The sequence below is a fragment of the Carcharodon carcharias genome, chromosome 5, assembly GCF_017639515.1.
Source record: "Carcharodon carcharias isolate sCarCar2 chromosome 5, sCarCar2.pri, whole genome shotgun sequence".
In the NCBI taxonomy this organism is placed as follows: Eukaryota; Metazoa; Chordata; class Chondrichthyes; order Lamniformes; family Lamnidae; genus Carcharodon; species Carcharodon carcharias.
The window spans coordinates 125,793,277-125,819,486 of record NC_054471.1 but is presented as its reverse complement, the minus strand read 5'-3'; the positions used below and the strand labels follow the sequence as shown (position 1 = coordinate 125,819,486).

The 26,210-nt window shown below is 45.5% G+C and overlaps 1 protein-coding gene across 7 annotated transcripts in view; it reads left to right on the top strand.

Annotated features, from left to right (window-relative positions):
• The window catches only part of LOC121277594 (synaptonemal complex protein 1-like), a 62,990-nt gene that overhangs the window by 14,752 nt on the left and 22,028 nt on the right, over nucleotides 1-26,210 (top strand). For 3 of the 7 annotated variants that reach the window (XM_041187120.1, XM_041187119.1, XM_041187121.1), the window contains exons 2-8: nucleotides 459-518; nucleotides 2,051-2,143; nucleotides 2,840-2,918; nucleotides 6,487-6,601; nucleotides 18,549-18,733; nucleotides 20,070-20,224; nucleotides 25,214-25,376. In XM_041187120.1, coding sequence (XP_041043054.1) covers nucleotides 493-518; nucleotides 2,051-2,143; nucleotides 2,840-2,918; nucleotides 6,487-6,601; nucleotides 18,549-18,733; nucleotides 20,070-20,224; nucleotides 25,214-25,376 — 816 coding nt within the window. In that variant the 5' untranslated portion in view covers nucleotides 459-492. Of the gene's footprint in view, nucleotides 1-458; nucleotides 519-2,050; nucleotides 2,144-2,837; nucleotides 2,919-6,486; nucleotides 6,602-18,548; nucleotides 18,734-20,069; nucleotides 20,225-25,213; nucleotides 25,377-26,210 lie in introns of those variants that run through there. The other 4 variants (XM_041187123.1, XM_041187124.1, XM_041187126.1 and 1 more) reach the window with 2 other exon arrangements.

Here is a 26,210-nt window from a genome sequence, read left to right as displayed (position 1 = left end):
GGATGGGCGGGAAGGTTATGGGATGGCCACCTGAGGAATTATACAGACTCCCTCCAACCTCCCTCCCACCCCCCCGCACCTGCATTTTTTTGCTTTTTGTTCCCTCGCCATCTTTCTATCCATGCAGTTACATTTCAGGGCATTGATAAAGCTAGTTCAGCATCTGATTGATGGTATCAAGATGATGTTGTTATGTGACTTGGTGATGGTGGTGTTATTCACAATCAGAGGTTGATGGCTGGGCTTCCTCATCAGGATAGTTATTGCCCAGCAATTAAGTAACATGAATTTTACCTGCCATTTGTCAGTTCAAGGATGAAAATTATCCAAGTGTTGGTAGAGACAAGCATGAGTAATTTATTTTTATTGCAGGAGTTGTGAATGAAGCTAAACACTGGAATTGTTGCTAAACAGTCCCACTTCTAACCCTTCTTTTTGTTGCTCTTCTGCTTTCTTAGGCTCAGCTGGCAAAGAAGCTACCTGCTACTCAACATGAGCACTTTTCCCAAAGAGTTCAAGTAAGATTATAGAAAATAAAGAATTGTTTTTTGCTAAGTACTTTTCAGAACCTTATAGTGGAAGTGCTCAGTGATTACCCATTGTGAGACAGACTAAATAACTCATCATGGACCATGTTGCAAAAGTGGTACAGTAAATACTCACATAAAGTTGTGGTTGCATTGCTGAAAATCGCGACTTTAAATGAAGCGTCTTAAAGTGAAACATTGGTTCCCATAGGAATCAATATTAAAACCCTAGTTAGGTTCTGTAGGACCATCCTTATCAGAGAAAAATAAGTATTAAAACATTATACCCTCTAAATTGAAATATTTTACATTGCTGAATTCCTGCATTAGTAAATTAAATCATTTTTCAAATAAAATAAGTTTAAAAATATAAAAGAAAAATGTAACTTACTACTACAGTACCTCCTGCTCGTTGCGGATCCTGCTTCCCAAATCTCCCACTCCCTGATCCTCCTGGTCACTGCAGATCCTTCCCCCTCCCCAATCTCAGAATTGCAGCCTCTCCTCCTCCCTGACCCACCATCTGGCCAACCTTCCCACTCACTGACTCACCCTCTCACCATTTCCCTCTCCTGGACCTACATTCCCATTTGAAGATCCAGATCCGATCCAAAGCCAGAGCTCCAATGTTGCGGAAATGGGAGTCCCGATGGTGCAGAAGTGCCGAGCTGGGGCTACTACAATCCATGTTTTTTTAATTCTCCTTTAAACAGGTACACACGTCCAGGAGAGGGAAGTTGTGAGAGGGTGAGTCAGGAAGTGAGATGCTCAGCCTGAGGGTTGGTCAGGGAGGCTGAAACTCCAGGAGGGAGGCCACAACTCGGGGAGTGGGAAGAGGATAGACCACAACTTGGGGAGTGGGGTAAGGAGAGGCCACAACTCAGGGAGGGGGGAGGCCATAACTCTGGGAGTGGGGTGAAAAGAGGCCACAGATGGAGGAGTGGGAAGGGGGATGGCCACAACGCGGGCAGTGGGGAGAGGAGAAGCTACAACTTGGAGAGCGGAGGCCACAACTCGAAGATCAGGGAGGAGAAGATGCCACAACTCCAAGAGTGGGAAGAGGAAAGGTCACAACCTGAGGAGGGCAGAGGTCACAACTCGGAGAGCGGGGAGGGGAGAGGCCAAAAGTGAGAGAGGGAGGAGGCCAGAACTCAGGGAGTGGAGGCCACAATGGAAGGCTGGGGAGGGGAGAGGCCATCGGGGAGCAGGGAGAGGCTGCTTCAACATGGCGCCAATAGGGTCTCATGGGAAATGATATTAAAATGAATCTCGCGATGCTCAGTGAGATTACAAGCCTTATCGACATATCAGCATTAAAACAAATCAATGTAAAACAGGGCAGGATTAAACAAGGACTTACTGTACAGGCTGGTTTACTTGCCGCAGTAAAAGTTGTATTTCAAGGGAGGTATTGAGTATTCCAACTGTTATTCTGTATTTTTGAAAATAATACTCTATGTTCTTTGTATGCTATGTTGGCATAATTCTCTTGTTACACAAATTCCTTCCTTTTCCTCCTGTAGCTCAGCTGAAAACCCTTTGGCTAGTGTTGAAACAGAGTTTATAAAGAATCTCCAGCAACAGATCTATTACCTAGAACTCGAAGCCAACTTTCTATATCCTTTCTACACCAAGATTGTTTAGTAATTATGCATATATACAAGAGTAATCTTGTGGCACATGCATTTACTTATTTGAAGATTGGATAGTGTCTCAGTATCTTTAGCTCATGTCCCTGATTTGACTCTCATTCAAACTGCTTTTATTACGTAAATTTCGGACCACGTTTGAAATAGAACTCATCATAGCAGCGGAATAATTAATTTAGTGCAATGATAGGGGAGCCTGGTCAGGCCAGGCCAGGCCAGTTCTGATGCCAGAGGGACACTCCAATCATCCACGCATGCCTGACTTTGCCAGTGTCAGTATGCATCAGTAAAGCTGGCTGTTTTTAGAGAGAGATTTTCTCAAACCCCTGGTCACCATCAGGCTTCCATTTGGCACTTAGAGTAAACTAAAGAAATTCAGCTAGAGAAGTAAGGAGGGCTGGACAAGCACAGGATTGTAAAATACCACATAACTTTGACACAATTCATAGCCAGGGTCTGGCCATATTCATTGGTAAGTTGAGACTGCTGCCTCTCTCTTTGATAATTATGAGTGACTGGGAATATTTTACCTGATATTATTATCAGAAATTTGAAACAATATCAGGCAAACTTTAAGTAAAAGCAACCCAATCTCACAATAGTGCCCTCAGGTTATTAGATATTTGCATGTTTTTTGCTCTTAATTTCTTAACCAAAATACACTCGTGATCAATCAAAAAAATCCACCATACTCCTACCAAGAGTGGAATTGGAAGCAGAGAGAATGTTACAGAAACTACAGGTAGCATTTAACGCTTTTTTTCAAAAAAAACCCCAAAGTATTTCAATTGCTGCTGCTTAACCCAAATTCAAATGTGGTGTTACGAGGGGTATTTAGAGAGAGAAAAGGAAAAAAGCTGACCTCATCTTCAATAGATATATGGCAGGGCAGCCATCTGCCTCCCACCCCATGACCACCCCACCCCAACTCTCATGAGTCTCATTATTGGCTCTGTAAGTTTAGCTACACAGGCAAAGACATGCTAGATCTGATCCAGGGTCTGTGCTAAGTTGGCTGGGTATGTGATAGGGGTGCTATAATTAGCTCAGTAAAGAACCACTCCTTTTCAAAGTATTGGGGCCAGAAATCTGCAGCCCTTCTGCCATAAATCTGGTAGAAGTGAGCTGGAAAGGTTGGAAATCAGTTCCAAACCATAAAATGCCAGATCCCACCTCTAAGAAGCCAGTGGTGTAGCAGGGGGCAGTGTCGATGGCAGCAACTCTCAACACAAGGAGTTTCTTGCCAGATGCTGAATGACCAAAGTGCCTCCACCTGTGGTTCCAAACTGGAATCATGGCCTTCATCACCCAAGCAAATAAAGGAATGTTTCCCATACCTACAGGAACAGTGCGACCGCCTGTTCTCTGATGAAGTGGTGCCCACATGTGCATGCATGGAGGTCTCCATGGGAAGGATGGTGTACGCCATGGAGACCCTGGTCCAGAAGAACGCAGAGGTGCGTGCAGACCTGTAGTCCATTGTGGTAGCCGTGGCTGAGTTCCTACAGTGACAACCTGAGAGGAAAGCGGGAAACCTCGACGTCCCTCCAGGTGTTCCTTCTCATACAGCTTCATCCCCCATCACACCTACCTTCCCACTTGTCACATTCTCCCCTATTAACCTTTCTCTCGTACTCCACCTCCCAACCTCACCTGCCCCACTGACACCTTCAACACCCCCCACCCCCCGACACCTTCATCCAACCCTCCCAATCTCACCTCCCCAATACACCTTCCTCTCCCAGTCAAACTTGGACATTCCTCTCCTACCCACTCCCCCCATACAGCTTCCTCTCCCACTCACAGCTGGACATTCATCTTGCCCCCAACACTGATCACCCGTAGCAGCCCATGGCCAAGACCATGATGTTCCAAACTAGACCCAAGACAATAATGGAGACATCTCACGTTCCATGAGCTGCTTTGCGATGGAGCCATGTACATGGGAATCCACCCAGCATGTGGTGCACGTGATCCACCAGGATCCAGCAGCTGTAGGGCTCCAGCATCTTCTGTTGCTCAGATGTCTGTGATCTGAGCAAGGCCCTAATGGTAAGTCCCAACTTCTGCTCAGACATGTTTTGGGCCAGCGTGTTTTCCCACCAGCATAGCAGTAAATCTTGCATGGAGGGACATTTCTAGTCGGGCCTTACTTTGTGTCTCATTAGCGGGATGCAAAGCAGGTTCATGCCAGCCTCCAGAGGGTTTGGCGTTCTGCCATGACAAACACCATTGGATGATCCTGCTGTGCTTTGATGCTGGCATGGAACAGATTTTTGGCGGCCTCGTTGTATTGTCCCCTGTTATGATGCCAGATGATGCGTGCCAGGTGGATCAAATCCACAAGGGAAACTTGGTTGCGTTTTGCCATTTGTATTTATTTTGATATGCATGCACTGAATTCAAAAGTAATAAGACCATCAAGACTGTTAGACACTTTTTAAAAAACTAAATTAAAATATTTATTAATAAAAGAAAATATTTCAAGCAAATACATAGGACTACAAATTACTACTATAATGAATCCTAAAATTCCTAATTAACCTGACTCCCAGTTACACCTCCTTTAAGGCAACAGTCCAGAAATAGATTTTAGATTTTAAACAGATCCAGCAAATTAACACGATACCCTGGACCATGGAATTCAAAATGGCTTTCTCAAGCTTCAGTCTCTAAAGACAGCAGACTTATGCACATATTCCGGAGGTGTCATTATGGCTACTTCACACACTTCTGTTAGATCTCACAATGCCTTTCCCAACACGTAGCCTCATTCTCCTTTGTGTATGTTTTTCCCTTCTTAATATGTAAATTATATTGTTTCATAAGTCTTTGAAACTATATCTCCTTCATAACATAAAAACTTTCATGTTGGCACTATATATTGTCAGTAACCCTTAGGAAAAATGAACACATTCCTTAGCTTGCTTGTCTGGCTATTTGTAAACAGACTGAGATCCCTTTGAAATCCAAATCCCCCTTCATTTATCTAAAAATGCAAATTCCCTTCACACCTTACATGCTAATCCAACATCCATATACTTATTAGAATGTCAAGCACCTAGCTTCTTTTGATGAGTCAAAACTTGCAGTCTGCTTGACCCCAAATGTAATTAAATCACAAACGCAGACAGACCCAACTGCTTACCCCCACTTTACAATGAACCAGAAAAATATTATGAAAATTATTATACCCTCATGATACCCCCTCCGCCCATCATGACGCCAAAAGGGCTGGAAAATTCCGGCCTCAGTTAGGGATGTGGGGCTCCAGTTAACCTACCCTCACCTCACAATGACCAACTTCACACATTTGCCTGACAGACATGAAAAAGCCTCCTTTCGCCACCATTGGTTTCCCATAACGGTTAGTCCTGGTCCTTGAGAACCCCAAAATGCAGACACATATGGAGCCCTCAAGGTTCATTTTGTGGATAATAAAGAGCACACATCAGCTGCATTACATCCTAGCTCCTAGCCCATTTCCACCCTAAGCATTGTCTTCCCATCAAACTAACATAAGAACATTGAGACCGTGTTCAACAGTTCCATTGACTGCAACACATGGAGCATCACTGAACTCGGCGAGTGAAGGCTAAGCAGAATGAATGGACCAGTTCTGCATTCCTTCTTTTTGACAATAGGCTTGTGGGCAATATGCAGACATTTGCAAGTTGCTAAATGGTTAAAGTTGTAGCTTTGAGAGCCAGGAAAAAATTGTACCCAAGAGGGACAGGGAACCGGCACATTGAGGTGAAATGCACGCACACTTATTGCTCAGCTTAGCAGATGTACACTTGTAGAGTTGACGACGCACAAGGCTGGAAGGAGCACACACGACCTCTGTCCCTGAGCTCATAGACTGAAAACCCTCATGGATGACAGAAGGCATGGAGTTCAAGGAAAGTTTGCCCTTCTCCATGCACATCTACATCTTTCCTTCTACTCCACACCTTCACCTTTCCAGAATACAGACAAATCAGAGGTCTACATAGCCTCCATCTTACACAGCCAAGAATAAGCATCACTTGAACCTGCAATGCAAGATACCTTGCACAAGCACATTTTACATTGAGGGGGAGGCATCGCTGATATCGGTAATGAACCTATATTTTAAAAATATTTCATGAGCTGTGAAATTCTTCAGGCCTCCTTAAGGTTATGAAAAGAGCTTTTTTAAATTATTGTTATTACTTTCTTTATTAGTAAAGGGTGTTGATGCAAATATTGGGGAAAAATACAAAAATGTGTCACTGACCAACACCATTCTTTTCCTCAAAGCTTTTATCAATATGTTTGTCATTATTCAGGAGATGCGTTCTCAAGTTGATGGTCTACGCATAGAACTGAAAAGAAAAAATGCCAATTTAATCATGTTGCAGACTGAAAAAGAGAGACTTGGCAACCAAATTAAGCTCTCAGATGGCAAGTTCTGTGGTTGGCACGTGTAGTACTCAAATTGCAATTTACTTTTTATATATATAATATATACACACACAGCATATATGTATAACCTGTGATTAACATGAGGCTTTGTATTTTTGCTTAATATGAAAGTTGATTCATACACAACACCAACAACTTGTATTTAAGCAATGCCTTGCCTTTAATGTAATAAAACATACCAAGGTGGTTCACAGGATTATTGTAAAGCAAAATTTAACTCTGAGCCACGTTAGGAGGAGTGGGAGTTGAGCATCAATGAAGCAAGTTATAAAGAGTTCTGGGACCAAGAGGAATGAGAGCAAAACCTTCCTCAAAAGGTGGTTGAGGCAGAGTCCTTGAATATCTTTAATGCAGAGGTAGAGAGATTCCTGATAAGCAAAGGGGTGAAAGGTTATCAGGGGTAGGCAGGCATGTGAGGTTAAAATCAGATCAGCCATGATCTTATTGAATTGTGGAGCAGGCTCAAGGAGCCAAGTGGCCTACTCATATTCCTAATTCGTATATTCATAGCATAGTGAAATTTGAAGCGCACCAACAGAGGAGTCCCAGGACCAGGAGGAATGAGAGCAGAGTGAGATGTAAAGCGTGGCAGCAGAGAAGTCCCAGGACCAGAAGGAGCAGCTGCTGAGCAAAAATAGAGCGAGATATTAAGCATGGCAGCAGTGCAGACATGAGATCAGGAGGAGCAGGAGCTGAGACCAACTCAAACACAGGAACGAATTCGAAAAATGATATTTGAATCAATGCAGAGAGGAAGGAGAGGCAGAACCTGAGGGAAGGAAAATCATGATCAAGGCTAAGTATTGGGATAAGGATCTAAGATAAAGAACTGAAGTAATTAAACCAGATTTCAAAACTGTGAGGTTTTAATGTTTAAATATTAAGTTTTTGACTTAAGTTTTATTTCTGCAGGTTTAGATAATAGTTGAATAATTAGGGATATGGCAGGCTATCTCAGACCTGTCGAATGCACATTGTTTTCCAGTTGGGAACTCTAGGACACTTCTCATGTCATGGACAACTACCTGTGCAGGAAGTGCCATCAGATGGAGGATCTTGAGCTCCATATTTCAAAGCTTCAGCAGCAGCAGGCATCACTGTGGTGCATCTGCAAGGCTGAGAACTACATGGATAGTACTTTTCAGGACGTGGTTACCCCACAGTTTAAGAGGGCACAGACAGAGAGAGAATGTGTAACCACCAGACAGACAAGCAGGACTAAACAGGTAGTGCAAGAATCCCCTGAGTGCATCTTGCTCTCTCACAGGTATTCAGTTCAGAATACTGGTGAGAGTGATAGTCCCTCTGGGGAGTACAGCCAGGGACAAGTCCACAGCACCAGAAATGGATCAGCTGTTACAGTGGGGTAGGAAGAAGGACAGAAAAGTGGCTCTGATAGAGGATTCGATACTAAGAGGAACAGACAGGTATTTCTACAGCCACAGACCGGAATCCAGATTAGTATGTTGCCTCCTGGTGCCAGGATCAGGGGTGTCATTGAGTGGTAACAGAGAAATTTGAGGGGCTGTGATGTTCAGCTAGAGGTCATGGTCAATATTGGTGCTAATTACAGAGGTAGAAAGAGGAATGGGATCCTGTTTACAGATTTTAGGGAGCTAGGAAAGAAAATAGAAAGCAGGAACTCAAATGTAGCAATTTCTGGATTACTCCCGATGCCACGTGCCAGAATGTATAGAAACATAAGAATAGTGCAAATGAATGTGTGATTGGAAAAATGGTGCAGGAGGAAGAGCTTTAGATTTCTGGGACATTGGGACCACTTCAGTGGCAACTGGAACCTATACAAGCAGAGCTGGGACAAATATCATTGCAGGAAGGTTTGCTACTGCTATTGGGGAGGATTTAAACTCATTTGGCAGGGGATTGAGAATGAGTGTGAATTCAGAACAGAGAGAATCAAAGCTAAAAATAGAAGGCAAAGATTCTGTAGGTGAGTATGGAAAGTAGAGGAAACCATGGCTACAAAGGAGGCTGGATTTTACTCTCCCCCACTGGTGAGTTATTAAATGTAGCAGGCAGCCTGATCACCGCTTACCCACCCGTCACTGCCCCAGGTGGGGTGAGATCGTGCAGTCCATCCGACAGTGAGCCAATGCCCACTTAAGGGCCTCATCCCACTGTCACCAGGGATTTAACTGGCAGCAGGAGAGCTCCATGCCAAACACCCAACTTGGCAGGTTTCCCTGCTTGGACTGGTGGTGGCATGGGGTGGGCCCCTCCTTAACAGACCCCTTGGGCCCATCAGAGGGCCCTTCCCAAGGGTTTGTGCCACCCCAGGTTGCCCTCCCTCCACTGGCCTCTAAAATCACCAAGGCCCCAACCTCCTCACCAGAACCTGCCAGCTTGGCACCCAGTACGACCCCGAAACAGGTGATCCAAATCCCAATCCAACACCGCACACCTCTGTCCTGAAGTGTTGGAGAGCTGCCGGCTCCTGGCCGGCATCTCTCTGAGGTGAGCCTTCCTGTTCCTGAGAAGGTGGAAAATTCGCCCCCAGCCTATTAGTGGCCAGTTGGCCATTAATTGCATTGAGGCAGCCGGTATTCCCTCTGGGGGGCTTGCAGGGAACCTGGAGCCTCAGATAATTCAGCCCATAAGAAGCTGAAGGCACAAATAGACACATGGAAGTATGATATCGTACCTGTAACTGAGACATGGCATAAAGAATGTCAGGAAGGGCAGCTCAACATTCCTGGTTACAGAGTTTGGAGATGGGATAGACAGGGGGCTAAAAAATGGATAGGGGGTTAAAGAAGAAACAGTCACAACAGCAACTTGTATTAATATAGCACTGTTAATATATTAAAATGTCCGAAGGCACTTTACAGGAGCATTATAAAGTAAAATTTGACAGTGGAACAGGTAAGGCAATATTAGGGCAGATATCCGAAAGCTTGATCAAAGAGGTAGATTTTAGGGACCATCTTAGGAAAGACAAGTAGAGAGGCAGGGAGGTTCAGGGAGGGAATTCCAGAACTGAGGGCCTAGCTGAAGGCAAGGCCACCAATGGTGGAGCAATTAAAATTGAGGATTCTGTTGGAATCTGGCAGCTCTCCAACACTTCAGGACAGAGATGTGCGGTGTTGGATTAGGATTTGGATCATCTGTTTCGGGGTCTCACCGGGTGCCAAGTTGGCAGGTCCTGGTGAGGGGGTTGAGGCCTTGGGGATTTTAGAGGCCAGTGGAGGGAGGGCAACCTGGGGTGGTGTAAAACCTTGGGAAGGGCCCTCTGATGGGCCCAAGGTGTCTGTTAAGGAGCGGCCCATCACCAGCCCATGCAAGGAAACCTGCCGAGTTGGGCGTTTGACATGGAGCTCTCCTGCTACCAGTTAAACCCCGGCAGCAGTGGGATGAGGCCCTTAAGTGGGCATTGGCTCACTGGCAGGTGGACTGCGCAATGTCACCCCTGCTACTGATATATAATTGCAGTGGGGGCAGTGACTAGTGGGTAAGTGGTGGTCAGGCTGCCTGCTGCATTAAATAAGTCCCCCCCCCCCCCCCCCCCCCCCCCCGTCCTTCAAACTCACCGGGTGGGGGGGAGCGTAAAATCCAGCCTCCTTTGTAGCCTTAGTTTCCTCTATTTTCTATATTCACCTACAGAATCTCTGCCTTCTATTGTTAGCTTTGATTCTCCAGAATTAGATGAGTGCTGATATTTTGAAGGGTTGTGGGACTGGAGGGGCTCATAGCTGTGAGGAGAGATGACATGCTAGAAAGTTCATCGAATGGGCCATATGGGTTGAAATGAGATACACGAAAGGAACGATCACACTGCTAATGGAATACAATAGACCCCCAACTATCTTCAGAAGAAGATAGAAAAACAAATATGTAGGCAAATTCTGAGAAGTGCAAAAACAATAACCTGTAATAATGGTAGGGGATTTCAACTACCAGGGCCAGAATTTTACAGTTGGCGTGCAGGGACGGGCCCAACACGCCGGAACGTAAAATGACACACACTGACACCGGGCGTGCATCCCAACGGCACCGCGCATCGTCGCAATATTTTGGTAGGCGGACGCTATGAGGATGGAGGTGCGCCTGCCATTAATTACTGGGCCAGTTAAGGCCCTTGAGGCCCCAACTGTATTTGATTTTGCGCAGCCCGTGCGATTTTCAGGGCATTGCATAGGTGCAACGGACAGGCAGGGAGGCCACATTTTCACAACCCTTATCCATGGGCAGGATAAGAGGGGTGAGTGGGCTCGCTAATGCAAGTTGTTCGTACTTTAGATTATAACTTACTGCTGCTTGCTTGTGTGAACAAGACAACTTCGTTTCACTTCAGAGCTGCTTTGACAGAAATAGCGGGCTTCAGTTCAGGACTCCAGAGGGGTCATACTGCTTGGGGCCTTCCAGGTCTCAGACAGCCTTCCCTTACCCTAGGAATGGGGATTTTGGTCTCCACTGGAGGCACCTTTTCTGAGGAGGAAGAGAGGGTCAGAAGGGGAAGGAAGCCAGGTGTCCCTATTCAGGGAGCGACCTTTAGGAGGTCAGGTGCAGGCACAAGAGGTGCAGGGCCAACAGGAAGTTCAAGGTGGAAGAAGCCGCAGAAGAGGCCACTATCCTGCTGCCAGGGTACGCAGGTGGAGAATCAGCTTCCTCAATATATCTGAGGCGCACTGCTGAAGGAGGCTCCGCCTCTCAAGGGAGAGCGTGATCCCCATCTGTCAGATGATCAGCCCTGAGATCAGCTCCGACTTTGTGGGTGGACACCCCATTGGCTCTGCAGGTCACAGTGGCCCTCAACTTCAATGCCTCCGGCTCTTTCCAGGGGTCAGTGGGTGATCTTTGTGGAGTCTCCCAATCACCTATCCACAGTTGTGTCAAGCTGGTGACAGATGCTCTGTTCAGGCATGCATTGACTTTCATTCACTATCGCACGGATGAGGCCAGCCAGACACAGTGAGCCAGAGGCTTTGCCACGATTGCTGGCTTCCCCCGCGTCCAGGGTGCAATAGACTGTACACATGTGGCCATCAAGGCGCCAGCAGGTGAGCCCGGTGCCTTTGTCAACAGGAAGGGCCTCCACTCCACAAACGTGCAGATAGTGTGTGATCACAGGTTGCAGTTTCTACAAGTCTGTGCAACGTACCCAGACAGCTCCCACGTCACTTACTTCCTGAGACATTCCCAGGTGCCGAGGCTCTTCAGTGCTCCAGCCCTACTGGATGGATGGCTGCTGGGTAACAAGGCCTATCCCTTCAAAAGGTGGCTCATGACACTTCTCCACCATCCAAGAACAGAGGCCAAGTAGCGGTACGATATGAGCCATGCCTCCACAAGAGCAATGATAGAGAGAACCATTGGTCTTCTCAAGATGCGCTTCCGATGCCTGGACCATTCAGGGGGCGCACTGCAATACCCCCCAGGTCATGTGTCACTGATAGTGGTTGCATGCTGCGCTCTCCACAATCTGGCACTGGAAAGGGGGGACGCAGTGGAGGAAGAAGGTGTTGATGCAGCTGCTTTGGCAGCAGACAGAGAATCCAGTCATGAGTCCGAGGACAAGCACACTCAAGAGAATGCAGAGGGGATAGACACTAACCTGGGCAGTCTGTAGGGAGGCAGGGACACCCGGGAGGCTTTGATCCAACGCCCCTTTGGCTAGCCCACCAAAGAGGAACCAACACCACATGCCAGGGTTGCAGGCTCCATACTCGATACCTGACGGGAACATTTGCTTGGTCAACAACATGCACTATGTACCATTTCAATAAAGCTCAATGACAAACAAGTCACTCATAAAATCATGGGTTACCCTTCTCATGCAAAACTACAGAAGTACCCAGAGGCTTGTTGAACAAAGGCACATTTAATGGTGTGGTGCTTGGCATACATGAAACAAATTAAATGCAAAGGTGTTCTCCATCACACCTACTAATAAACAACTTAAAAGTGGGGCAAACAAAATCACCAATGATAAGCCCATGTTTTGCCGAAGGTGCTTTACGTTTGCATTTATATGTGCTACGTCTCGGTGCTCGCTGGCACTGGCATTGGAGGCAGCCTGCTCACTCTGCTGTCCTGTTGGCCTTGATGACCTTGGTGGTTGTCCTTTGGCTCGTGGAGCCTGTGCTGGCCCCGACTGGGAGGGCTGGCATCGCCCCAGTCACCACAGACTGATCGGATGCCATGGTCACTGTCAGAGGGGCAGAGGAGCTGCTGCCCTCATCCAGAGTGCCCTGAGAGGATCCTGCAGAGACAACAAGCAGCTCATGCACCAATGTTAGGCCGCTTTGGACCTCCCTGCTCACCATTGATGAACGTGCACCTTGCTAGGATACTGGGTGCCCAATCCATCTCCCACACTGACACTGACCACCTGAGGTCAATGCCACTGTGAGGGCTTGCAGGTCCAAGCGCATCCCCAGGAAGCCCTGATTGTTCTTCTGAAGCAGCATCTCCATGAGAGTCGCCACTCTCTCCATGGAGGAGACTGTGCGCTCAGCCATGAGGGTCATTGCATTGCTCAAGCTCCGCATGGACTCCTCCAAAACAGAGACCATGGCACGCATTCCCTCATCTCCGCCAGATCCTCCTGCACACCCTGCTGGACTTCTAGCATCTGCTGCCTCAAGGATAACTCCAGAGGCCCATCATTAGCCAACGACTGAGCATGTTCCTGATCCCCAGCAGTCCTCCAACTGCCGGCGCCTTGGGCCGTCCTTGCTTCCGCCTGCACCTCAAGTGAGTGTGAAGTGCTCTCACCGTTGTGCACCGAGATACTATCCACCCATCTAATGCCCACCAAGGTGCTGGTATCTGCACTGGTGCCTGCCTGGCTGAGAGGGTGTGACACTGGTGCATTAATGTCATCTGTGTCCTCTGGGGTCAGTTGCGGGCCTTCAGGCTCCTGACCCCGACGGGCCTCTGGTGAGCCTGAAAAGAAGAACAAGGACATGTCATTAGTTGAAGTAGTTACACTGTCACTGTGCATGCCTGGCACCTAGATCAGGGTGTCCTCATCTTGCCATTATCAATAGGGATTCCATGTTGGAGGCTCACATTGATATGGAGACTACAGTGGAATGGTTGCTCTTATAGACATTCTGACCTCAGTGTGCTGCACTCTCATCTCCCTGTGGCACCCCAACCTCACTGCGGCTGGTTAAGCCTCTCCAGACCCAGTGCCTCCTGCTCGTATCTGGACAGGATTAGAAGGTGGGGCGGTCTCCTCCAGTCCTCATCCTTTCAGCATTATTGTGGGATGTTTTCTCCTGAAAGGAGAGAGGAGCATTGATTAGTCCACCCTGTACCTGCATTGCCATTGCAACCTGGCCAACCCCACCTGAGGAACACCTCACAGGGCTCAGCCAATTCGTGACCCTGTAGCCGCAAGACACTAATTCCAAGCAGCCAGGGCTCACCTGCTTGCCCAGATGTTGCGTCATTGACATTCGCCACTCACATTCTAAGAACTCTGAGGTCTGGGGGTGGGGGGCCGCTTCTAAATACTGTGCTAAGTGGCCCATGCCAACACGATACTCACCCTTCCTGATCGCAGAAGGTCATTGAAGCGCTTGTGACACTGTGCCCATGTGCACCTCACCACATCATGGGAGCTCACCCTGGATGCCACCTCCTCCCAGCCATTTTTGGTGAGATGGAGGGAGGGCCTCCCCCTCCTGTCCCTGGGGACAAGGATATCCTGGCATGCTGCTACCTTCTCCAGGAGGGCAGCAAGGCACTCGGCGGAAAACCACAGGGCAGACTGCCCCGCCAACTGCCCTCCCCCCTGCCGTGTTCAGCACTGATGTTCTGCATGACGATGGTCCACCAAGTCAATGGCAGCCTTCACATGGCTGCCTGCGCCATTTTTGAATAGGCCACCGGGTGGCCATTGGACCCAGCGGACATTGAGCTCCTGCCCTCGTCCACCCCTTTACACTGATGCCAGAGTCACGCATTACGCTGGGCGGGCCTTAATTGGCCCGCCCGCGTAAAATGGCGGTGCGGACCTGATCACGGACGGCGGTCCTAACCGAACCTGCCCCCTCTTGCCGAGCCCAATTGGTGCAGGAAAAGTTCTGCCCAGGGATAAAATCAGTGTGAAAGGTATAGAAGGCAGATTTCTTAAAATACATTCAGGAGAACACTTTTTAACCAGTACGTAGGAAACCCAACAAGAGAAGGGAAATTTGGGCTAACTTTAGGGAATGAAGGGGTGGAAGGGGTATCAGTGGGAGATCATTTTGGTGGTAGTAATAATGATTCAGTTAGTTTAAACCTTATTATAGAAAAGGACATAGACAAGAGTAAAAGTTCTAAAATAAAAACAGAAAATGCTAGACAAATTCAGCAAGTCTGGCAGCACCTGTGGAGAAAGAAACAGAGTTAACTTTTCAAGTCTAACTTGACTCTTCTTTAGGAATATTTTTCCAACATTTTCTGTTTTTATTTCAGATTTCCAGCATCCACAGTATTTTGCTTTTATTTTAGTGAAAGTTCTAAATTGGGGAAAAGTCAATTTTACTGAGCTGAATTGTGATTTAGTGAAAGTAGACTGGAAACAGCTTTTTGAGTGTAAACCAGTGTCAGGGCAGCCAGAGGCTTTCAAGAAATGGGCGAAAAGGATTAGGAACCTATGGGCAGAATCTTCTGTTCAGCATGCGGAGGCGGGCCCTGCACGTTGACACATAAAATGACGCATTGTGACGTCGAGCGTGTCTCCTGGCGTCACTGCTTGTCATTCCAACCTTTAGTTCAGCAGGTGCACACCGGAGATGGCTGCACGCCAGCTGAGCTGTCAAAGGCCTGTTAAGGCCATTAATAAAGCAATTAAAGATATTGACATGGCTTCCTGTCCAACCTTAAGGTTGGCGGGCAGGCGAAAAGCCCAAGCGGCCTTTGCATTTTTCATGAAACCTCATCCATGGGTGGGATAAGGTTTCATGGAGGGTTTATTACATTAATCAATATTTTTTGAACATTTCGAAAACATGCCCCAGGTCATGTGACACTGTCACATGAGGGGACATGTGTAAATGATTTTTTAGCTTCTTTATTTAAAATTCACTTTATGAAATAAATCTCCCTGAGGCAGCTCCGTGCCTTCCATTACTTTACTAATGATGGAGAGTAGACTGATGGGGCAGTAATTGGCTGGGTTGGAATTGTCCTGCTTTTTGTGTACAGGACATACCTGGGCAATTTTCTACATAGCTGGGTAGATGCCAGTGTTGTAACTGTACTGGAACAGCTTGGCTTGGGATGCGGCAACTCCTGGAACACAAGTCTTCAGTACTATTGCCGGAATATTGTCAGGGCCTATAGCTTTTGCAGTATCCAGTGCCTTCAGCCTATTCTTGATATCACATGGAGTGAATCTATTTGGCTGAAGACTGGCATCTGTGATGCTGGGGGCCTCCAGAGGAGGCTGAGATGGATCATCCACTCAGCACTTCTGGCTGAAGATTGTAGCAACTGCTTCAGCCTTATCTTTTGCACTGATGTGCTGGTCTCCTCCATCATTGAGGTTGGGGATATTTGTGGAGTCTCCTCCTCCAGTGAGTTGTTTAATTGTCCACCACCATTCAAGACTGCAGAGCTTAGATCTGATCTGTTGGTTGTGGAATCGCTTACCTCTGTTTATCACTTGTTGTTTATGCTGTTTGGCACACAAGTAGTCCTGTGTTGTAGCTTCACCAGGTTGACACCTCATTTTTAGCCTGGTGCTGTTCCTGGCATGCCCTCCTGCACTCTTCATTGTACCAGTGTTGATCCCCTGGCTTGATGGTAATGGTAGAGTGGGGAATATGCTGGGCCATGAGGTTACAGATTGTGTTTGAGTACAATTCTGCTGCTGTTGATGGTCCACAGCGCCTCATGGATGCCCAATCTTGAGTTGCTAGATCTGCTTGAAATCTATCCCATTTAGCATGCTGGTAGTGCCACAAAACATGATGGAGGGTATCCTCAATGTGAAGGCGGAACTTCCTCTCCACAATAACTGCACAATGGTCACTTGTACTGAAACTGTCATGGACAGATGCATCTACAGCAGGCAGATTGGTGAGGATGAGGTCAAGCATGTTTTTCCCTCACCACCCGCCGCAGACCCAGTCTAGCAGCTACGTCCTTTAGGACTCGGCCAGCTGTGGTGCTAGTGAGCCACTCTTGGTGATGGAAATTGAAGCCCCCTCACCCAGAGTACATTCTGCACCACTGCCACTCTCAGTGCTTCCTCCAGTGGTGTTCATCATGGAGGACTGATTCATCAGCTGAAGGGGAGTGGTACTTTATAATCAGCAGGAGGTTCCTTACCCATGTTTGACCTGATTCCGTAAGACTTCGTGAGGTCCAGAGTCAATGTTGAGGACTTCCAGGGCAACTCCCTCCCGACTGTGCCGCCACCTCTGCTGGTGGGACAGGACATACCCACATTGTGTGGGAGGTATGATTCTGTGAATGTGACTATGGCAGGCTATTGCTTGACTAGTCTGTGAGACAGCTCTCCAAATTTTGGCACAAGCCCCAAGATGTTAGGGAGGAGGTCTTGGCAGGGTTGCCGTTGTTGTTTCCAATACCTTGGTCAATGCCGGGTGGTTTGTGCGGTTTCATTCCTTTTTTTGTGAGGCCTTGTAGCAGTTTGATACAACTGAGTGGCTTGCTCAGCCATTTTCAAGGGCATTTAAGAGTCAACCACATTACTGCAGTCACATGTAGGCCAGGCAAATTTCCTTCCCTAAAGGGCATTAGTGAACCAGATGGGTTTTTATGACAATTGTTCCATGGTCATCGTTAGACTTTGAATTCCAGATTTTTACTGAATTCAAATTCCACCAGATGCCGTAGCAGGATTCGAACCCAGGTCCCCAGTTTACTAGTCCAGTGACAATACCACTACACTATCGCCTGCCCAAGGTGAGGGTGAGTGTAAGTGTTGGCCATTCAGCTGGAGGTGTGAGGAAATGCTTGGAGAGAGAGGATTGGGGTGGACCTGCAAGGTGTGTTCATCTGAGGAGCGCTGTGCAGGAGTAGGCTGAGGAAATCAGATTGAGGTAGCCTGTGCTTGAATGTGGCATGTCACTCATTTTCATGAGGTCATCGAATCTCTTTATATCTATGAGTGAGGGACCACACTCATGCACAACTCCGCAGCCGTTTCTAGCCACTCCTGCTTGGCTTCAGAGACAATGTTCTTCCTCTCATTTGGTGAAAATAACAGTTCCCCATAGTTCCTTATAGCTGACAATATAATCTCCAGGGATGCATCAGTGACGCTGCAGGGATGCCTTCCCTCATTGAGATTCATCAATCAAGCAGCTGTTTCTCTGTTAGCAATTGTAGAATGTTCGCATTCTGCCCCTACACCAGAGCCCCTTTAAATTCTGAGGCTTCAACGTCAGGTGCAGGTCTTAATCGTGCCCTCCCACTCCAATTGGTCAGGCAGCCCAGGAGTGGGATGATAATACCGTGGTTCGGTTAAAGCACCATGGAAAAAACTGCTCCATGAACTTTCAGGTTCCCAACCTACTGCTAGCCTCGCCCAGTGTGAGTACATCCAAACATTAAAACTCAGCCCAGTGACTTTGGTTTTTCAATATTTAGTTGGAGGAAATTTCTGCTTATCCACCACTGAATGCCAGAGAAACTGTGAAAAATCAGAGTCAGTAGAGGCACCTTGAAAGCTGGTGGTGTTGTAGAGCTGGGTAAAGCACCTTGGAAAGTTAAAGGCATTATTTAAATGCACGTTGTTGTGCTAAATAGTGAATAATTTTCATCAGATTGCTGAGTACTTTGGGGTACAATTGATGATACATCACAAACCTGCCTGCCCTTTTCTAACAAATGATTTACAAAGATGTAGTAAATTGGTTTTAATTTTATTTCAACAAGTTCTCATACGAATCAGTGCCCTCAGTGGTATTTAAGAAGATAATTTATTTACAAACTGCAGATTCTCATTTGAAGGAAAAGCAGTCTCTTGTGGAAGAGATAGTGCAGCTGAAGAAGATGAAGGAGCTCACAGACATGGAGCTCTCACATAAAGAAATGGAATTACTGCAGAGCAAGCAGGAACTGGAACGACAGGTCACTAATCTAAAGAACAATGAGCATAAAGTTATCATTATGAAGCAACAGGTAAGTTCAGCATGTCCATCAGATGCCTATGTTTAGTAAATTTAAGTCATTGATAGTTCAAATTAATGATGAGGCATTTGAATACAACTGAAAGCTCCTCTATATGGACAAGCAGTATGCCTGCCTGTTTCTAGCAGGGGACTGCTTAAATAAGCAAACCTAGACTTTTACGACAATTGTAGGATCCCTATTGCAATTCTGAGGTGTACATGGGCTTTGAGTAGCTTAACCAGTGGCCCTTAAAGGCTGTTCAGAAATGGGCCAGGAAATATTTTAATTTTGTGGAGCCAGTTCTACTCTTCCTGTGCCCACAAAAAAACTCTAACCCCTGACCAGATCATTTGAAGGAACCCCTGGATCAATAGCTCCACCCCCACCACCACCTTCCGCCCAGGCAGATCTGCCAGTCAGCTATTCATGGGAATCAGCCACTCTCCCACCCTCTCACAACCTGCCCATTTGGTACCTGCAGCACTCATTTAATTGAGGTTTGAAACCAAAAGTGATTTGCACTTTTCAACATTGGTGTGGCAGATATACAAAATAAACCATCATAATTTAGGACAGTTACAGTTCAGTTAATGATTAAAAACTGTAACCATTTAATGACAGGAGAACTGGATAGAGCTACAAAACATCCCAAAAAGGAATGGGCAAGCAGCTGATTCACAGGTAAACTGAAACTAAAGGGGCCAAGCACAGCTTGGGTCCCATTCCCCTACTACCCCCAACTCTCAAGGCTGCTAGACTCCAATGCCCCAATACTACCAGCAATGTACTGATGCTGCCAGACTTTGGGGGTAGGAAGAGGTAGTTTGAGTAGGAGGAAGCACTTGTGAGGTATAAACATCAGCAGAGATCAGCTGGGCCCAACACCCTATGTCAGTGTTGTAGCTTCTATGTAATTCTATATAACCCCAGGATACCCATCTCCAATGTTTCCAGGTCCCAGTTATCTCAGATTCTAGCAACACCTCCTGTACACTCATATTCCTTCTGTAAAGTGCTCCTGGACCCTCTGCATCTCCTCAAGAAGTGTTTGATCCTGCAACTTCTTTAAATACTAGCATCCCCATGCATCCAGATTCTAAGGCCACTCCCAAAGCTAATAAATCAGTGTCCCTCTGCAAATTAACTGGCACGATTTGGTATATGGTCATATAAAGGTTGCATCTCACTGTAAGCAACATAATAGGGCATTAATTAATAAATTAAAACAACAATATGAAAATTTCACTAGAGGGTTTTATTAAATTGATGCTAAAAACCTGATTTAGTGTGGAAATTGAAACCATGCTAATTGAGTTTACATTATTTGTTCAAATTTTGTTTCCAGATTGAACAGAGGTCGGAGCAAGAGAAGATGAATGAGATACAGCTAGGAGAGAAGTGTCTGGAGCTTTTAAAAGTCCAGTTAGCTCTCCATGAAGTGGAAGAAAAGTACAATTCCAAGACAGCTACCATGCAGGATAAAATTACACGTGATTTCAGGTACTAGCCAGATGGTGAAGATGAAAACCTTTCCCCATATTAAGGAGAATACATTGAGTGCCCTCCCATGCTGCTGCTGAATAGTTGTACCTGAATGTTAATAAATAAATGGGTGTGTTTTGAAGAGCAAGCTAGAAGAAATTTAAAAGAAAACATCATGATAAAAGAGCCTGGAAATGTACCTGGCAGGAATCAAAGCCTTCAGAAGAAAAGAAGGAAAATCTGAAAAATAATTTAAAAATCAAAGAAATGGCTGTGATCTGTGTTGTCTAAAGTGGGGAGCTCCTGTGATAGAATAAATCACTCGGCACCCAGGTACATCTAGATAGTTGTATTTTACACTACTTAGGACATTTTCTTAAACAACAGAAGATGATTATGGAAGATGAACCATGAAAAGAACTAAGGGGGAGAAAACTAAGCATAGGTAACTTATTCAGGATAATGTTTACTGGAAGTCATGCAGGTGAAATAGATGTCGGACATACAATATTTGTATACAATAGCTTGTATTTCTTCAGTTCTCTGCCTGAAGGAAGGCCCAAACCACAGCACATGACCTCCACCATAGGTAGAGCAAGGAGACAGGTCCCGAATCCACCCCAGCCAGGACAGGGATCGAGCCCTGTGCTGTTGGCATAAATCTGATCCTGCCTGACCTTCCAGCCAAATGAGTCAACCAGCCCCCGAAGGAGTCTGACTTTTGCTGTAGCTACATGCACTTTTACAAGTATGTTGTAGTCCAGAGCTATAGTAGTAATAGTGATGGTAGAGGCTCCAATTTTCTTTCCATCACTTGGTTGACCAGAAACCTCTCTTGCTCTTCCCACCTGCCATATGCTGGAAGGATTTACAAGTTGATACTCAACCTGTTTGGCCACAGTATGAACACACCTCCTTTGGCCTTCAAGTTCCGAAGTGGAATTTGAACATGAAGCTGCTGGCTCAGAGACAGGGATGCTACCTAATGTGACATAAGGCCTCTTGGATTTATTCAACACTTACAGGAGTGTTATCAAACAAAATTTGAGCTACATAAGGCGATATTAGGACAGATGACTAAAAGCCTACTCAGAAAGGTCAGTTTTAAGGAATTTCTTAAAGGAGGAGCAAGTGACAGAGAGGCAAGAGGTTTAGGGAAGGAAATTCAAGGCTTAGGGCCAGTATGTAACTGAAGGCACAGGCGCCAATGATGGAGCAATTAAAATTGGGCATGCTCAAGAAGCCAGAATTAGTGGAGAGCAGATATCTCAGAAGAGTGTAGGGCTGGAGCAGATTACAGACATAGGGAGGGGCAAGGCCATGGAGTGATTTGAAAACAAGTGTGAGAATTTTAAAATTGTGCTGTTGCTTAACTGAGAGCTACTGTAGGTGAGTAATGGTAATGGGTGATAGGCTTCCAGACTATATGTGCAACATTTTTCTGTTGGCAGTTAGATTCTATTCAGATGAAAAATGGCTGATAAGATAGGTGAAATAAGTTAAATTGGTGGTGTTAAAGTAAACTTAAGAAAACAGAACTGCGTGAAATTAACCAAGAAGGTAGGATGGAGGAAATTATATTAATGACACTTATTCAGTGAAGAAACATTTCCCCTAAAACTCCCCATATGAAAGACACTAATTCATATCTGCCCAGGTGACATAATTTGGCATGCCAATTTCAATAGGAAATTATTTATGATGTTGTTGGGATCTGAAGGAATTTGAAACCTTAAATTACAACTTTTGCTATTTGAAGAAGCAAATTCTTAAGTCATCAAGTAGGAAATACTAACCAGTAAATGACAAGAAAAAGACACTTAAGTGCCAGAACCTTCTTGCCAGGAAGTTAATAAATTGTAACAGGCTGATGTGTAACATTTTCCTGTTGGTAATTAGGTTCCATTCAGATGAGAGATATTATTGTAATAACATTCAAATTTATTACTACACAAAAATTTAGTTTATGGATTTACAGTGGCTGTGGGTTAAATGGTGTATTATTCCTTGTAGGGACATGTATTTCTTTGATACATGCAAATTGGATTGTCACAATCCATAAATCAACCTTCCCAGAACATTAATGCATTGCTGAATTATTTACAGTCAATCTAACTAACAGAGAATAGCATATGAATGTTTTTAAGATTTAACATCTTTCAGGGAGTGGATGTTTGTTTTCACAAAGAATAACAGTTCTGTAACACAGTATATTTTTCCTTGTTGCGCTCATTGGGCGATATCTTCCACACCTGCCCACCGCTGGGATCTTCCGGTCCCGCCGCAAGTCAAGAGACTTCTGGCTGGGGCGCCGCCTCACCCGTGGCGGGCCCCGCCCACAACGGGGCTGGAAAATCCCGGCCAATGTCTATAGATCACTGCCGGGATGGGTAAAGCATCTATGTTATCTCTGGTGTGCTTAACCTACCAGCATGAGTGAGATGCCTGTTAAATTATACCAATCTCATAATGTATTGTGTACTATGTAAGGAAGTTATGTTAAACCTTTAAAAATCACTCGCTAGGCCTTAGCTGGAGAATTGTGCCTAAATCTAAACAACACGCTTTAGAAAGGATATCAAAACCTCGGGGGCGATGCAAGAGATTTACAAGTTTGGTACCAGTGATGAAGGACTTCTGTTATGTGAAGAGACAAGAGGAGTTTTCTCACTAAAGGCTTTCATAAAGTAAATAAGGGCAAACTATTCTCAGAGGCCAGAGGGTCAGTAACCAGAGGACACAGATGTAAGATAATTAGCAAAAGAACCAGAAGGGCAATGAGTTTTTTTTAAAAATGCATCACGTTGTTATAATCTGGAATTAACTGTCCAAAAGGATCATGGAATCAAATTCAGTAGCAACTTTCAAAAAGGATTTGAAAAGGGAAAGAAATGTGTGGCTATGGGAAAAGAGCTGGAGTGTAGGACTTATCAGATAGCTTTTTTAGAGAGCCGGCACATATGATAGGCTGAATGGCCCTCTTCTGTGCTGTATGATTGTATATGTACTAAGTGAAGAGAAAGCTAAAGTGAGAGCCTTTTATACCCATCTACAGACTCACGGAGAGGGACTTTGGGGAGGATTTAACGGGGTGCCATAGTTCCCACTCTCCGAATGAAAAGTCTATGGTCAGCCCACCCACCTGAAAACTGGCTGCTATGCAGCGATATTGGGAGCAGCCGTAATTGAGTCAGAGTGGGACTTCTGCCCCCACCTGGGAGGAAGTCCCACCTAGAGAGCTGCCCAGCAATCTAATTGGCCAGCAACTCTGCTGGGAATATGGTAGTCCTTCAGGAAGAAGTGTCATATAGATCCCAGACTTAAGGTAAGTTCTGGATTTTGGATGAGCCTGCCTCACAGACTCCACCGAGGGGAGAACGTGTTTTACAGGCCATGAGGAGGCTTTTGGGGAGGTGGTGTGGTGGTTGTGGGGGGCGGGTGGAGGTGGGGGAATGATTTTGGAGGGGTAGGAGATGTCTCCAATGGGCACAGGAACTCTCAAAGGAGGTATCCCCTCCCTGCCCGACAGCTTGCTGCACAGTGGAAGCTGCTGGGCTGCCTGTCTTGCTTCCGCCATCCCCTGCTACATGCATTATAGCAGCAGAGGCAGAATGAGGCCCTTATGTGGCCATTAATTGGTCACAAGTGCCTCCATAGGCCCATGGGTGGGCGGGCTGGCACCTTACCCACCTCCCATAATATGGGAGACAGGTTGGGGTGGGAAGGAAAGCAGCGGGCAGGCTATCCGTTTTATTTTACGAGCCCTCCTCAGCCTTCAACTACGTCAGCAGGGGCTGTAAAATTCAGCCCTTTGCTCCATCTATTAAATATTGCTACGTGTATTAAACAGCGCAATGCAGTGTGTGTTACAGGATGCTACAGTGGAGTCAGTATAACATTATCTCAATGCTGGACCATCACCTTGGGTAGGCCTCAGCAGACACAACACTGTTGAAGTTACTTCTGTTTTGTCAGCACTGGATCAAGTATTTTATGTTGTATAGGTATCATTTTCACCATCCCATAGATTTTGAAATATCATGTATGCTTTGGATGAAAATAATTTACAAAGAGAAAAAATTTTGACCTGTAATTGCCCACTAGGATATGTAAAAAGAATGTTTTTGTTTCACCATTGTAAAAATTTGTTTTAAAATGAAAGAAAAGTGTGTTGGTTATGCAACATTTTTCTGTCAAGTTTGAAGTAAAATAAAAATGTTGCATGGAGAGAGATACAGGAACACAAAGCTATTTAAAATTGTTGCTGGTTTGGTCATGTCATCTACCTCATCAGATTATAAGTGGTACAAGAGCTTTGTTGGATACAATGCAAAAGCTTTCTTAAATACAGTATGGTCGGAAAAACATTTTTTTAAGGTTATCAATCACCTGGACCTGCGCCTCTTCTGCTGAGATGACAGGCAAGTAGCCCATTTCAAAACCTCTGGCAGAAACTTATCGACTGCAGGGAAGTGTGAGATACTACAGGAGCACCCTGCTTGGTTTTCTTTTCCTTCTGGCAGGAAAGACAGCTGTCTCAGTTTAATGTTACTTAGACAAAGAACTGAGGAGAAGGGGGAATCAAACCTGTGCTATGTCCTCATCTGGATCTTGAAGTGAGATAGCAACAACACTTCTTTCATCACTAGAACGTGGGTGAAATTGTCATGTCTGCTAAACGATAGGCTATTTGGAAATTTAAGTGAGACAACCCACGATCATTTCAATTAAAAGCCTGATCAGACTTTTACCCATTAACCATCATATGTAAAACCCACGGTCTATTGATGATTGGAGTGTTGCTGCTTTCTCACTTAATGATCCAGATGAAGATGGTTTAATGATAATGTAGAATTGTGACCTGATAGAAATAAGCAAAGGCATTTAGGGAACCCCGCGGCACCAGTCTGAGCTTGATATTAGTGACTACTCTTGTCAGAATATTTTTGATGACATGTCACATGATTTGTGTAATATGAGATATTGTAAGGTTCTTTCCTCCCCCAGAGATGAGATCTGTCATCTTCACCAAAAACTCCATGAGAAAGAGATGATGAGAGAGCAAGACTGCTTCCTCAGAAGCAAAATGGCAGATGACTGTGCTGCTATGACCAAGGAGAATGCTGTGTTATATTCACAGGCTCTTGAGCTTAATAAGCAATTAGAAAGGGTATGTGGAAATTCACCTTATGTAATAATTCAGCGTTTAAAAGCAGAGGTTGATCTTTTAGTCCCCGATAAGTTCCCCAAAAGAGTCGAGGAGCAGGGTAGCTGCCTGGTGATGACCTCCCAGAAATCAGGGGCCTGCACACCAGTCAGGTTTTGAGGACCTCCCTGTCTGGCTTCAACTGCAGCAACATGCCGCATGTCCTTCCACCCAACCCTTGGTGATATGGCTGCTGAGGGGATTTTTTACTTTAAAGCTAAAGATGTTGGAGAGAAGGTGCCTCCTTCCTGGGTCACCCTCCCTCTCACTTCCCTGGAAAGGCAGCCTGCTTCATCTTCAGAGCTAATAGGAGGCCCTCCAGCTGCATGATCCTGCCCACTCTCCTTAATTGAATAGCAGATCCACCCTCTGGCCATTAGTTGGCCAATTCAGGGTAAATCACAGCTCAGTGACTGTTTCCCACACATTGCAAACTTCTGACCCCAACTTGATCAACTATCCCAAAACCCATGGATAAAATCCCACTCTCAGTTGAGTCATTAGCCTCAATTGGATTTGATTAAAGTTAACCATGCATTAAATTTGAGGTTGGCTCCAAGTTATTGAATTTGAGGTGTCATAGTTGATAGAACAAGTGAAAATTTGGTTTAATAATGTTTAGGCCAATAGCCTTCTCATTGCTATTTATAGAAGACATTATAAAATGAACACATCCATCATGGTTCTTACTTCAACTCTGAAATGTGACAAAATATTTTGAAATAGATGTTTTCTATAATTCAGCATGTCTATAAATTATGATAAAATAATGTATGTAATATTATCTTTATGGTAGCA